This window comes from Notothenia coriiceps, unplaced genomic scaffold (genome assembly GCF_000735185.1).
Source record: "Notothenia coriiceps isolate Sejong01 unplaced genomic scaffold, NC01 NC01_scaffold00010596, whole genome shotgun sequence".
Taxonomy (NCBI): domain Eukaryota; kingdom Metazoa; phylum Chordata; class Actinopteri; order Perciformes; family Nototheniidae; genus Notothenia; species Notothenia coriiceps.
The window spans coordinates 87,555-99,484 of NW_011343297.1; the positions used below are offsets into that span (position 1 = coordinate 87,555).

Sequence of the window (11,930 nt, forward strand, 5' to 3'; positions counted from 1 at the left end):
GAAAATGTATTCATTTACCTAGACTCATCGAAGAAGGTTGTGACTTAAACTGGGGCGACATTCGAATTGAAAATCGTAATTGCAAAATAATTTGTCCGTCAACAAAAGATCGCAATTTTCGTCAGTTTACCTACGTCGTGAAGCTAAGTTGTAAATGATTAAACCGAGCCCGTCTACGTGTAAAGCGAAAATAAGCCGTTCTATCGACAGGTATGGGAAAGTACTCAGATCTTGTACTTAAGTAAAAGTAGAAGTACCAGAGTGTAGGAATATTCTGTTAGAAGTAAATGTCCTGCAATCAAAATGTTTACTCAAGTAAAAGTACTAAAGTTACTCAAGTAAAAATACTAAAGTATTAGCATCAAAAATATACTTAAAGTACAAAAAGTAGAATGACTAATTCTGCACAATGTGTATTTCAGAGAATAATGTAAAGTACAGAAGTATTATCAGCTAAGTACTTCAAGTATCAAATGTAAAAGTACATGTTGCAGAATGGACCTTTTCACCGTATTATATTATCATGTATATTATCCTATTTTTATACATACGTGCATTTCAGTATTGTAGTTGGTCAATGTGGAGCAGTTTAAATACTTGAAATACTGTGAAGATTAGTAGTACAGTACTGCATTATACCATGTCAGCGCTGTGTATGTGTTACTAACATGAGGGGTGTTCTATTACGATGCAGAGGCTTCACATTTTTAGCTAGTTGTACATTATAAACTGGCCTAGAGTGTAAACTGGGACCCTAAACCTTTACTACCTGTGTAAAAAAAGAAAGAAGAAAGTCTCTTTTCTTGACAAATATTTTATCACTTCATTTCACCCAGCTCTAATCCCCGTTTCTCTCTGTTTTCCCCCCAGACTATAGTGTCGATGGTGCTGAGGAAGTGGAGCCTGAGAGATCATCATCTCCAACTGAAACACAGTCGCCTGTAATGGACCGCAACCCATCACCCCCTCCAAACGCAGGCGATGGAGAGGAGGACGGCGATTTGGATGCCATTGGAGACACTGTTTACAGCAAGCACTGGCTTTTCAGCACCCTGACTCGTCTCATCCATGTAGGTTTGATACTATAGGCAGGGTTGCCAACTTTGGGTACCTGGCTGGAGTGAGATTTTGATATCATGGGTTTAATTACACATATGCGCACTAAATGACTGCTATCGTGTTAGTAGCGGGACCTTAGCATATATATATATATATATATATAGGATATACAATATATACAAATACACAATATTGGACACAGACTATAAAGGGCACAAAGTTTCATTCACTAATGAAAGTCAAACACATGTTTGTTTCCAGTGTTTTATTTTGTGCCTGTCGCGATAAGCAATTCATTGACTTATCATACGATAAAAAAAAAATGAACTCGATAACTTTTCTGAACTCGATAAATTGCCATTTACATGAGGATGTGACTAGCAGTTTGAAAGGATGTACTTGAATTATTATTATATATTACCATTATGTCAGTGGTCTAAAATGGTCATACAACGGTGCCGACAATATTATCGTTTATCGCAATAATGTCCGGGAAAATGTATCCAACAAAATTAATTATCTTGAGAGGCCTATACATGAAACGCACACAAACAAATCTACAGACTTACTGCAAACTGCCAAATATATTAATGAACACACTCTCATTCTCATATACTCTTTGACTCTATTTTGGCCTAGTAGAACAATAAGCAGCAGACTTTTACTTTATCATTTTTCTGCTGGATCTTAGATCTACGCATGCGCAATATGCGCATTCCCACTCCGAGCGTGTTGCCGAGGATGTAATGTCGGGGATTGACCAACCGGCTACCACTGCTCTGCTGTCTGTTAATGTTGTTAAGAGTGGTGAGGGCGGGGAGGGAGCGGATCGACAGCTTGAGCAGCTGTCGACTCAACATTGTAAATAACCAACCAAAAACGATCGCCGGTTCATCTTTATTTTGGCTTGAGAATAGTTTGGGAGGACTGAGAGTGAAAGCGCGTGTTGCCAACTCTCACGCCAGATGCGTGAGAGTTGGCAACCCTGCTATAGGCACGACATTTTCACTAAGCACAATTTTTCTCTGGGAGTTACTGGAGATCAGAAAGACTTGCCTTTTATTTAGTTGACCTATTTAACAAAGGCTTCTTCCGAGTCAGTGAGAATGAAAAAAGTATTCCAAGTTATTTTCTATTCTTGTGATAGGAGCATCTTTCTGGATAACACATGTCCCTCTTTGCTGTCGCTCTCGGCTGTCCCATAAACCTAACTTTTCTTGTGTCTTGCAGATGGTCACAGAGCAATCGGAGGTTGACTCTGAAGGTCAAATGCAACTCCTTGATGATGATGAGGAAGATCTATGTAGAGTCTGGGATATGGCAATGGATAAGGTAGAGGTCTTCATAGGCTTCAAATGTTAATGAAATTAAACAGTATGTGCACCCTGTGGATCATTTCCTATTTTGTAGTTACGCTAGCGGCAAATCTTAACCAACAACATGATACAAATAGATCTACATTCTATGAATTTAATGGTATTTTACCATCAATTATTGGTAACATTTCAATTAAATAATCATTTGAGAATGTGATCTGTGGTGCCCTAAAACTGTATTGCAATGTACTGACAGATGTTTCTGTGATTCAGCCTCCTCTTGTTAATATAAATAAGGTGGACAAATAATTGAAACAATGCTCAGTGTAATGCAATAGAATTCAGCACAATCATCCTCCAAGGTGACCTAGTAAAGCTATGGTTCATTGTAGCATTTGTTTAGCTAGGTGTGCCTAATACACTGGAAACCCAGAGTGTATGTTACAGTGAAAGTAAATACCCTTTGATCATGTTTAAATATTTACTAATGACGCTTCATTAACAAATTGTCTGCAGGATGTGGCTGGTTTTCTGCAGGAATTCAAAGCTACAGATATCCTTCTTGGGGTGATAGCCAAATCTCGTTGTCCACGCCTCACAGTGAGTGAATTAGTTTCTTGTTCATACGTGTTCTGTGCTTGAATATAATCCTATGTAATATATTCATGTGTGCTTTATTCCTGTGCATTCATAATTTCTATATGTTTTATTTTGCTTTTCTAGGAAATTTGCGTGGGAATCCTTGGGAACATTGCTTGTTTCCCTGGCACTTGTCTGACTCTAAGTCAAAATGAAGACCTAGGGTGGGTAAAAGTAATTCTCTGTAGTGTTGGAATATAATTTGTCACCCTTTTGTGATTCATTAATGCAACTCCCTTTGTGTCGACAGGGCTGTGCTGTTGCTTCTTCTTGGAGATGCAGATCCTCCAACCATTCTGGAAACGAGCAGGTGACCTTTGTGTTTTCTGCAGACATGTGAGACAGAAACACCAAGATAGAAGCATTACTATTTTCTGATGATGTTTGCAGATTGTTGCTGACCTGCGTCTCTCAGAAAGATGTCTGTTCCCTGTGGCTTCAGCGAATACGACAGCAGACGTCTGTGCGCTCCAACCTCCTTTTCGTCATGTGCAGTTCCACGAACAGTAAACATGCTTTCACTCATTCCTTTCTAATAAGCTGATGATCGAGTGGCCCATGGTGGTGGTGGGGTTATGGTATGGGCAGGTGTATGTTATGGACGATGAACACAGGCCACTCGATTCACAACATTACCCTAACCCTAATCCTAACCCTCACACCAGATACTGACTGGTTTTCGGACCCCCCCCAGACCCCCCCAATAAAGCAAAACTGCATGTTTCAGAGTGGCCTTTTATTGTGGCCAGCATAAGGCACACCTGTGCAATAATCATGCTGTCTAATCAGCATCTTGATATGCCACACCTGTGAGGTGGGATGGATTATCTCGGCAAAGGAGAAGTGCTCACTATCACCGATTTTTTCAGATTTGTGAACAATATTTGTGAGAAATGGTTATTTTGTGTATATAGAAAATGTTTTAGATCTTTGAGTTCATCTCATGAAAAATGGGAGCAAAAACAAAAGTGTTGCGTTTATATTTTTGTTCAGCGTAGATAGTCCAGATTATGAAAAATGAATATGAAAAAATTGGATCCAGGTAGTAGATCCAAATGTAGAAGCATACACACAATGCTTTTCATGTGATGATTAACATTGTATGTAAACTTTACACGAAAAACTCCACAGGGTACCAGGTAAGTAACAGTGGAACCCTGTGTGTTTTTCAGCTGACCTGCTTGAGAAAGTTGGGGAGCTCGTTGATAAACTGTTTGACCTTGATGAAGAGCTGATGACAAGTTGGATAACAGCTCAACAAAATGAGGAGGAGAAGGAGGGGGATGGTGAGAGACATCTGGAGATGGCATCGTGTCTCCTGGAGGCAGCCAAACAGCTAAGGTAAGAATATTAAAAAGTGTTTTCATGATTATGTTTACCTATAATTTGAGTAGAAATGTTTTCCATAGGAAGCATCCTGAGTTGAGGTTAAAAAAACTTGTCGCCTTAGTTTCCACATATACGTACCACATATACATACAGTATAGAGAGATTATTAACTGCAGGTCTGAATAAAACGAACAGTTGTGAATAAATGCTTTCAATTGCTCTTTATTCATATTCATAAATCATAAATAACATTTATGCAATTCACTTGTATATTTGCTGATATTTGTATTATTGCTTTCCCCCCCCTTTTTTTCTATTTCTTACCATTTTATGAATACTCATATAGGCAAATTTGACATAAGAACAACAAAAAGAAACAGCCAATGTCAGTAATTTACAGAATGTCATCAGTGCAAAACAAGCTTTTTCTTTCAGTCAGCACAAATTGTTATGCATTTTGAAGTGTCATTGTGCTAGACACTATACACAAAACATATTAGCAGTTTGTATGACCTGCCATTATTGTATGTATTGGTTAAATGTAAGCATGTAGTATAAAACGTCAGAAAACTGGAAAGGTGCTATTTAAAAACAACTCCCTTTAACACACACTGTCCATCTTAAGCATCTTTGGGTTCAAGAAAAGCAGTATAGAAATATAATTTATTATTATTATTATTATTTATTTAGTAGTACCCCTCAATGCAGTGTGCAACGTCTCAACGTGGGCGGGAGTTCAACGTGGGCGGAGCTCAACTTTTCTCAACCTTTGAGGCACGTGACGTCCCGACTCCCGTGTTGTGTACTTACCCAGTCACAAAAGTAACATATTATATCTTATATTATTAATATATATATAATGATACCGGTAATATAATGATACCTTGAGGTCTGTGTTACATTTGAGTTTAAATGCAAACTTTTGAACTAACTTGATGGTGAGTGATCTGTCGCCAGGGCAACAGCATTTAAAAATGTAAAACTCAAATTAAACACATTAACAGCCTTCATGCATGGTTATGAACACATGAACACAACTACATCATAAGGGAGGGGAGGAAAAGATGGGGATTCAAAAAGGAAATGGAGAAAAAGAGAGAGTTTAAAGTAGAACTGATTAGAAGTGGCAAAAATAATACTAAGGGGTAGGAGAGGTTTTGGGGTTTGGGTGGGAGGAAGGAAGGAAGATTAGGATTAGGTAAAAAGGTAGGGAGTGGTTAGGGTTAGGATGGGGGGGAAGGGAAGGTTAAGATTGAAGGGAGGGAAGAGAACTGCTACCCGGGAAACAGGATGCAACGCGTCATCTGTGAAGCTCCGCCCACATTGAGCTCATTGAGACATTGCGCACTGCATTGCACATGCTTCTCCATCTTTAAGCTAAGCTGTTAAGGAATTTCTGCTCAAAAAGTGTGGTTCAAATGCTTTAGTTAAGTTTTCAAACTGTATTAGAGTACTTAAAGTACAGTTTGAAAACTTAACTAAAGCATTTGAACCACACTTTTTGAGCAGAAATTCCTTAACAGCTTAGCTTAAAGATGGAGAAGNAACTTATGGCAACACAAAATAAACATGGGAGCGGTGGAGATGAGGAGGTGTCGGCGTTCTGGCCGTTTACTCGGAAGGCTTCAGTAAAAGCCAGTCCCTAACTCCGGGGACTTCCGGCCGGGGATTTTGGGCGGCAGTATACGCCGTGAAGTTGTTTGCGGCCTGCCAGTAAACCCAAAGCAGAAGGAACTCATTTCCGGTGTGAACGCGATCTGTACTTAGTTCATGAGAACTAAAGAGTTCTCAGGAACCTTTGTGGGAAAAGTACTTCGTGTGAACGCGCCTATAGGCTAACTTTCCGAGAAGCCCCTCAATGCAGTGCAAAATGCCTCAATGAGCTCAATGTGGGCGGAGCTTCACAGATGACGCGTTGCATCATGTTTCCTGGGTAGCAGTACTCTTCCCTCCCTTCAATCTTAACCTTCACTTCCCCCCCATNTATCTGGTGTGAGGGTTAGGATTAGGGTTAGGGTAATGTTGTGAATCGAGTGGCCTGTGTTCATCGTCCATAACATACGCCTGCCCATACCATAACCCCACCACCACCATGGGCCACTCGATTCACAACATTACCCTAACCCTAATCCTAACCCTCACACCAGATACTGACTGGTTTTCGGACCCCACCAGACCCCCCCAATAAAGCAAAAATGCACGTTTCAGAGTGGCCTTTTATTGTGGCCAGCCTAAGGCACACCTGTGCAATAATCATGCTGTCTAATCAGCATCTTGATATGCCACACCTGTGAGGTGGGATGGATTATCTCGGCAAAGGAGAAGTGCTCACTATCACCGATTTTTTCAGATTTGTGAACAATATTTGAGAGAAATGGTTATTTTGTGTATGTAGAAAATGTTTTAGATCTTTGAGTTCATCTCATGAAAAATGGGAGCAAAAACAAAAGTGTTTTGTTTATATTTTTGTTCAGTGTAGATAATAAATTGGGGTTGCATAAAAGGAACTTCCTTTGATTCTGCTGTTAGCAGCTGTTAGCCTCTGCGCTAAGTCACAATACTGTGCCTGTTGATCGTAGATAGCAAATATCCCGCTTGTAGACCTCCAGTTTAGCTTTAGCTGTGTTTGTGCTAAATGAAAGCATTACTATAAACCCACCATTGAAATCTTGTATGTTGTTCTGTCATAGGAATGGCTTGAGACAGTTGTTTTTTGTGTGTAGAGAGGAAGAAACGTATCGAGTTACCATCATCTGTGTACAGGAACACTTGCAGAACCACAGTTGTGTGCTCTTTTTCAACCATAGAAGTGTTTCCTTCCAATCATGAACAAATATATTTTCTGTGCATTTCCAACCATCTGTCCTCATTTGATTTTCAGAGACAATTGAAGCTATCTTGCTTTTGAATTTTTGCTTTTGAGGCAGTTGCGGTTTACTCCCCCCACCACCTGTTTTTAATGCTGTGAATACCCAATCTGGACATGTTGGCTCTGTGCGTGTGTGTGTATTACATTGTATGCAAATGCAGCTTCTGTTCAATCCAATGCATCGAAGTACAACCATACAATAGTTAAAATCATGTAGAGACTTGAACGTCACTCATTTGAATTTCAAACCATTGAAGACATTTAAAAATGGTACGCATATAATTCCCAATCTGGTTTACTATTTTGGAGAGTTGGTTTTTTGAATAAATAAAATTGTCCCCTGTTGCACATTCCATTATGAAAAATCAGGAATCGAATGCGTGCATCTGTTTCTGGCTTGTCACTTTTTCCTGAGTGTCTTTGTTATTTTTCTTTGTTGCTCTCAGGCACATTTTGAAGCTGATTTCTCTTGCCTATGTAGATTTTAGCCTTTTAGCTATTTAGCCTAAAAAAAAACATGTAAATGATGTATTTCTAACATATAACTAAGCTCTAACACACATTCACTCACTCTCACAGGGAAACGAAACTGTGTTTGCCACCCATGCCTCTGTCATTGTATGAACTTTACTCTTCTAACATCCATATAGCAGTAAAGGAATTATGTTTAGTTTCATTGCACTATGGTGTGTTTTGACAATGACTATAGGAAGTGTCTTGAACTTTTATGCCAATGATACCAAAAGCAACATTTAGTAAAACTTGTCTTGTTCTCGGAAAACAAATTGCTGAAGAAAGACTGACAGTCTTTATTGTATGTGCCAATTTACCGAGTTGAGTTCTGACATCTCGCCTTTTTTTCAACCTCTCTATCATTCCGTCCATTCCGAGAGAAATTCCTTCACATAAAGGAAACTTTAAACAGCTCAACAGTTTTGAATGTCCGCACTAAGTGCATTGTAATGCTTGTTTTAAACAACAACAAAAAAATACATATGTTTTATTACTCAAGCATGTATCGGTTTGTAATACTTCAGGTTCCTTGTATATGTAAATGATGACCTTCTAGTGCCAACATATCTCACTGGTATCTGAGGACAACTTTATAAATGGCAAGGTGACCAGCTGAGTTTGGCCCCGTTTGAAGCCATAACATGCATTCCTTTTCCTGCCTTCCTCCAACGGTGGTGATGGCGAGTCCCCCCCCCCCCACCCAGATATATGCCTGCGGTTCTCCAGGGTTACATGCTCTTCTGTCCCGATATTTCAGATAAGTTCCCCATAAGGAAGGGAGGAATGAGGAAACACATTATTGGTATTCAAGCGGGGCCTGTGACTTCTTGATTTTCTTCTTTTTTTGTATCTGTACAGTCATGTCGTTCAACCACTGCAGTCATTGTTAATTATTGTACAAGTTGTATCACTGGTTGTTGTACCATATCTGACATTTGTAATTATGAAATAATACACTGCCATTTGTATAAAAAAATACTTGTCTTGACTTATTTGTGTCATTTATTAATTTGTGTGTATGGAAGAAAATAAGTCTGTCACCTGGGAATTTGCTTGAGTTTGTTAATAAAGGTCTTAATAAAGATATCACTACAAATTCTTTACATAAAAAGCATATTGGTTGAAGTTAAAGATGTATTATTGAGCAGTTGCTGTTTTCCATTGATGATTTATCCAGGGAGGGGGCAGGGGTCGGTAATTATGGGATTAGTTTTGTTTCATAAAGATAAAGCAACACTTTCTCAGAATCAAGCAAAACTAAGAGTTTAAGAAAAAAAAAACTGAATCAAGCAAAATAAATTTCATTAAAAAAATAAAACTATAATTTGCAAAAAAATCAGTTGTGTAATCATGTAAACTATAAGTATTTTTTCTTTGTTTTAACACATCTTTTTGTTTGCAGTTCTCTTTGCTTCTTTCTCAATTATCAGACTTTTGCTCTCGCTGCGCTTTCTCATCTTTTGTTTTCATTTCTGACACAAACGTCCCAGGACAACATAGGTCCCGATGACCCATAGCATTTCCAGATAAACTAAACCTCAATTCACGGTTTTTCCTCCTTGTTTCGATTCACAGTACATTTATTTAGACTCCACATGTTCACTGCTCCCTCTTGTTTTTTTGGCGCATGGATAAACAACAGCGCTAAAGCATTGATATTGCCTCAACTATCCCTTTTCAATCTGGATTACAGCGGTCCCGTGACAGCAACAATAACAACAAAAGAAAAAAACCTTCAGTCGCTCATTGGCTGTTTCTCAAGTCACTCAACATTGAAATGGCGATTTGATTGGCCACTGACGTTTCACCCCTCCCCTTTCTGTCAAACTGTCACTTAGGCCACTTCCTGGTGTGGTTTGTCGGGGGAACGCAGAGCAGCATCAAATATGGCTTATTATCGACCAACGTTTTGTTCATTCAGGTTTTACATTGTAAAACAATAGGAGCTATCGTGCACAAAGAGAAGGCAGAGAGCCGGTGGTAGTTGTCGCGAGCAGTGTTAACACTCTCGTCGCACTACGCACCGCTTGCTCTCTCCAGTGTGCTAGCTAGCTAGCTCACATAGTAAATATTAGTTAGCCTAGCTAGCTTGCTTACTGTTGATTGCTAAAATGGCCACCATGGAGAAATTGATGAAGGCATTTGAGTCTCTGAAGTCATTCCAGCAGCAGCAGGGACCACCAACCGCCGAGGAGCTTGTCCAGAGGCAGTACGTAGATGTTTGTCTTACTTCCACTGCATAACATGCAAACAGCTAGAGAGGTAGCTTAGCTTGCGTGCTAACGTTAGTACATCTCAGTTAACGTAACCATGGCTCAATAGCATGAAGCCAGTTACGCTAACATACAAACCAATACCTTGTAATTAAACTTCTGTTATTTTAACAGTACTTGTAAGACATTTCAGCTATGTTTAGTGGGCCTTCGTCGTCCGATATTGACACTTTTTCCGTATCTGCTAGGCAGTATTTAGGGTCAGGCTAGCTGAATGAGGGCTAATTGATGCCCACGCACCTGCTAAAGGAATCAGGCTAGTGACAATTAAAAGGCTCAGTGTGCGCTAAATAAACTTGTCTCGGAGGAACAGTTTGAAAATACGCATTGTAATTGTGGGTGTAACATTTGTAATTCATTGCACAGAAATGTAACTATCATCACTACTTTTACCAATGACCGGTTCATTATTATGGTAGGCTAATGGCCTGACGTCACATACATCTATCAATTTCTCTCCATCCCGATCAATGGAGATTGAAGTGCTGTATGGCTGCATGCCTTGTTCTGGTTTCGATCCTGGTCAAGGAAACCAGGCTTTTTAATTAAAGGATTAACATGACAAACACTTTCACATAACCATATTTTTCACCTTTTTCAAATTTAATATTAAACCAGTCAATCTATTCAAGGGAATCAGTCAACTTCTAGCTAAAGCAACACATTGTCTATTTCCACCTGTTTCATTTGGCAATACACTCTGGCTTCTCATTTATGATTAGTATACAATCCTCCAATTGCATTTAAGTAATCTTCTAATACTTTTGTTGTTTTTAAATAAGTATATACTTGGAGACCGTGACAGCGAAAGCTATTACCACGGTTAGGATAAGATTTAAAAAAACGTCAATATATAACTTTTTGGTAAGCCAGTAAGCAGGACACCATGTCTTTCCCATCATGCCTCTGACAACTGCAGCTGCTTTGTTTTCATGTAATGCTGCAGTAAATCAAAAGCGAGTTGTACTAAATCTGACACAAATTGAGTTAGGATTCAGGTGATCAACATAGTGTAGGTCTGGTTCATAAATTACTCATTACTCACAAAGCCCTCAACAATCAGGCCCCCCCCCCTACCTCACAGACCTGCTGCACCACCACACCCCTTCCCGCTGCCTCCGCTCATCAGAAGCCAAACTCCTATCCATCCCCACCCGCACCAATCACCGGACCTGGGGGGACAGAGCCTTCTCCGTCGCTGCCCCCTCCCTCTGGAACTCACTCCCACAACCCATCAGAGACTGCACCGACCTCACCACCTTCAAAAAACTCACAAAAACTCACCTCTTCGATCTGGCTTTTAATGGTTGATTTTTTTGTATTATTTGACCTTTACTTTAGACATATATAATTATTTGTTGTCCTTTCTTCTCTTTCTTTTCTTCACTATTATCTGTAAAGGTCTTGAGCCACCTAAAAGCGTGTAACAAATTAAATTCTATTATATTTATTAAAATAAAAGTGTCGCCTGTATTAACCTCACCTAGTTTGGATTATGATGGTAGGTTAAAGCCAATGCAATAATATAATTATATAGAGAACACACGAACATCGCTTCTTATTTGCACGCAACGTAGAGCAGCTGACTGTAGCAACTTCTCAGAAATATTATTTTCTACATACTATCCTTCACTCTTTATACACGCATTTCCCATTGACATGGACAAATGACCAGGTGCCGTGGTGTTCGTGGCCCGAGTACTGACTTCAGAGTAGTTAGCTGATTCCATCCACTTGCCCGTGCCAAGATCTTTTAATTATAGTCCTGTAGCGATGAATGACTTCAACATTAACTATTGAAGCTACGTTCGAGGCTACTCTTTTTTTTCCTTTTCCTCTCTTGTTCCTCGCCTTCTCAAAACTTTCAGTTCTCTTCCAGGAAAAAGACGGCTACTACGAGAAGGACAGGTCACCCACTGTCGATCTAATATA

The 11,930-nt window shown here is 39.5% G+C and overlaps 2 protein-coding genes across 2 annotated transcripts in view; both read left to right on the plus strand.

Annotated features, from left to right (window-relative positions):
- Positions 1-873: 873 nt before the first annotated feature.
- LOC104946101 (protein saal1-like) lies at positions 874-4,359 on the plus strand. The gene is made up of 7 exons (XM_010771859.1): positions 874-1,070; positions 2,290-2,391; positions 2,892-2,975; positions 3,099-3,178; positions 3,265-3,324; positions 3,405-3,520; positions 4,187-4,359. Exons 1-7 carry the CDS (start codon positions 945-947, stop codon positions 4,357-4,359), a joined length of 741 nt encoding a protein of 246 aa, XP_010770161.1. The 5' UTR covers positions 874-944.
- Positions 4,360-9,556: 5,197 nt separating this feature from the next.
- htt (huntingtin) overlaps positions 9,557-11,930 on the plus strand; it is a 55,437-nt gene continuing 53,063 nt past the window's right edge. Inside the window, exons 1-2 of the mRNA XM_010771871.1 lie at positions 9,557-9,934; positions 11,878-11,906. Of these exons, the coding sequence (XP_010770173.1) occupies positions 9,837-9,934; positions 11,878-11,906 (127 nt within the window). The 5' untranslated portion in view covers positions 9,557-9,836. The remainder of the gene's footprint in view (positions 9,935-11,877; positions 11,907-11,930) is intronic.

Coding starts and splice junctions, on each gene's coding strand:
- LOC104946101 (XM_010771859.1), top strand. CDS start 945: ATGGACCGCAACCCATCACCCCCTCCAAACGCAGGCGATGGAGAGGAG. Junction 3,325..3,404: donor ACCATTCTGGAAACGAGCAG/GTGACCTTTGTG, acceptor TGATGTTTGCAG/ATTGTTGCTGACCTGCGTCT. Junction 3,521..4,186: donor CATGTGCAGTTCCACGAACA/GTAAACATGCTT, acceptor TGTGTTTTTCAG/CTGACCTGCTTGAGAAAGTT.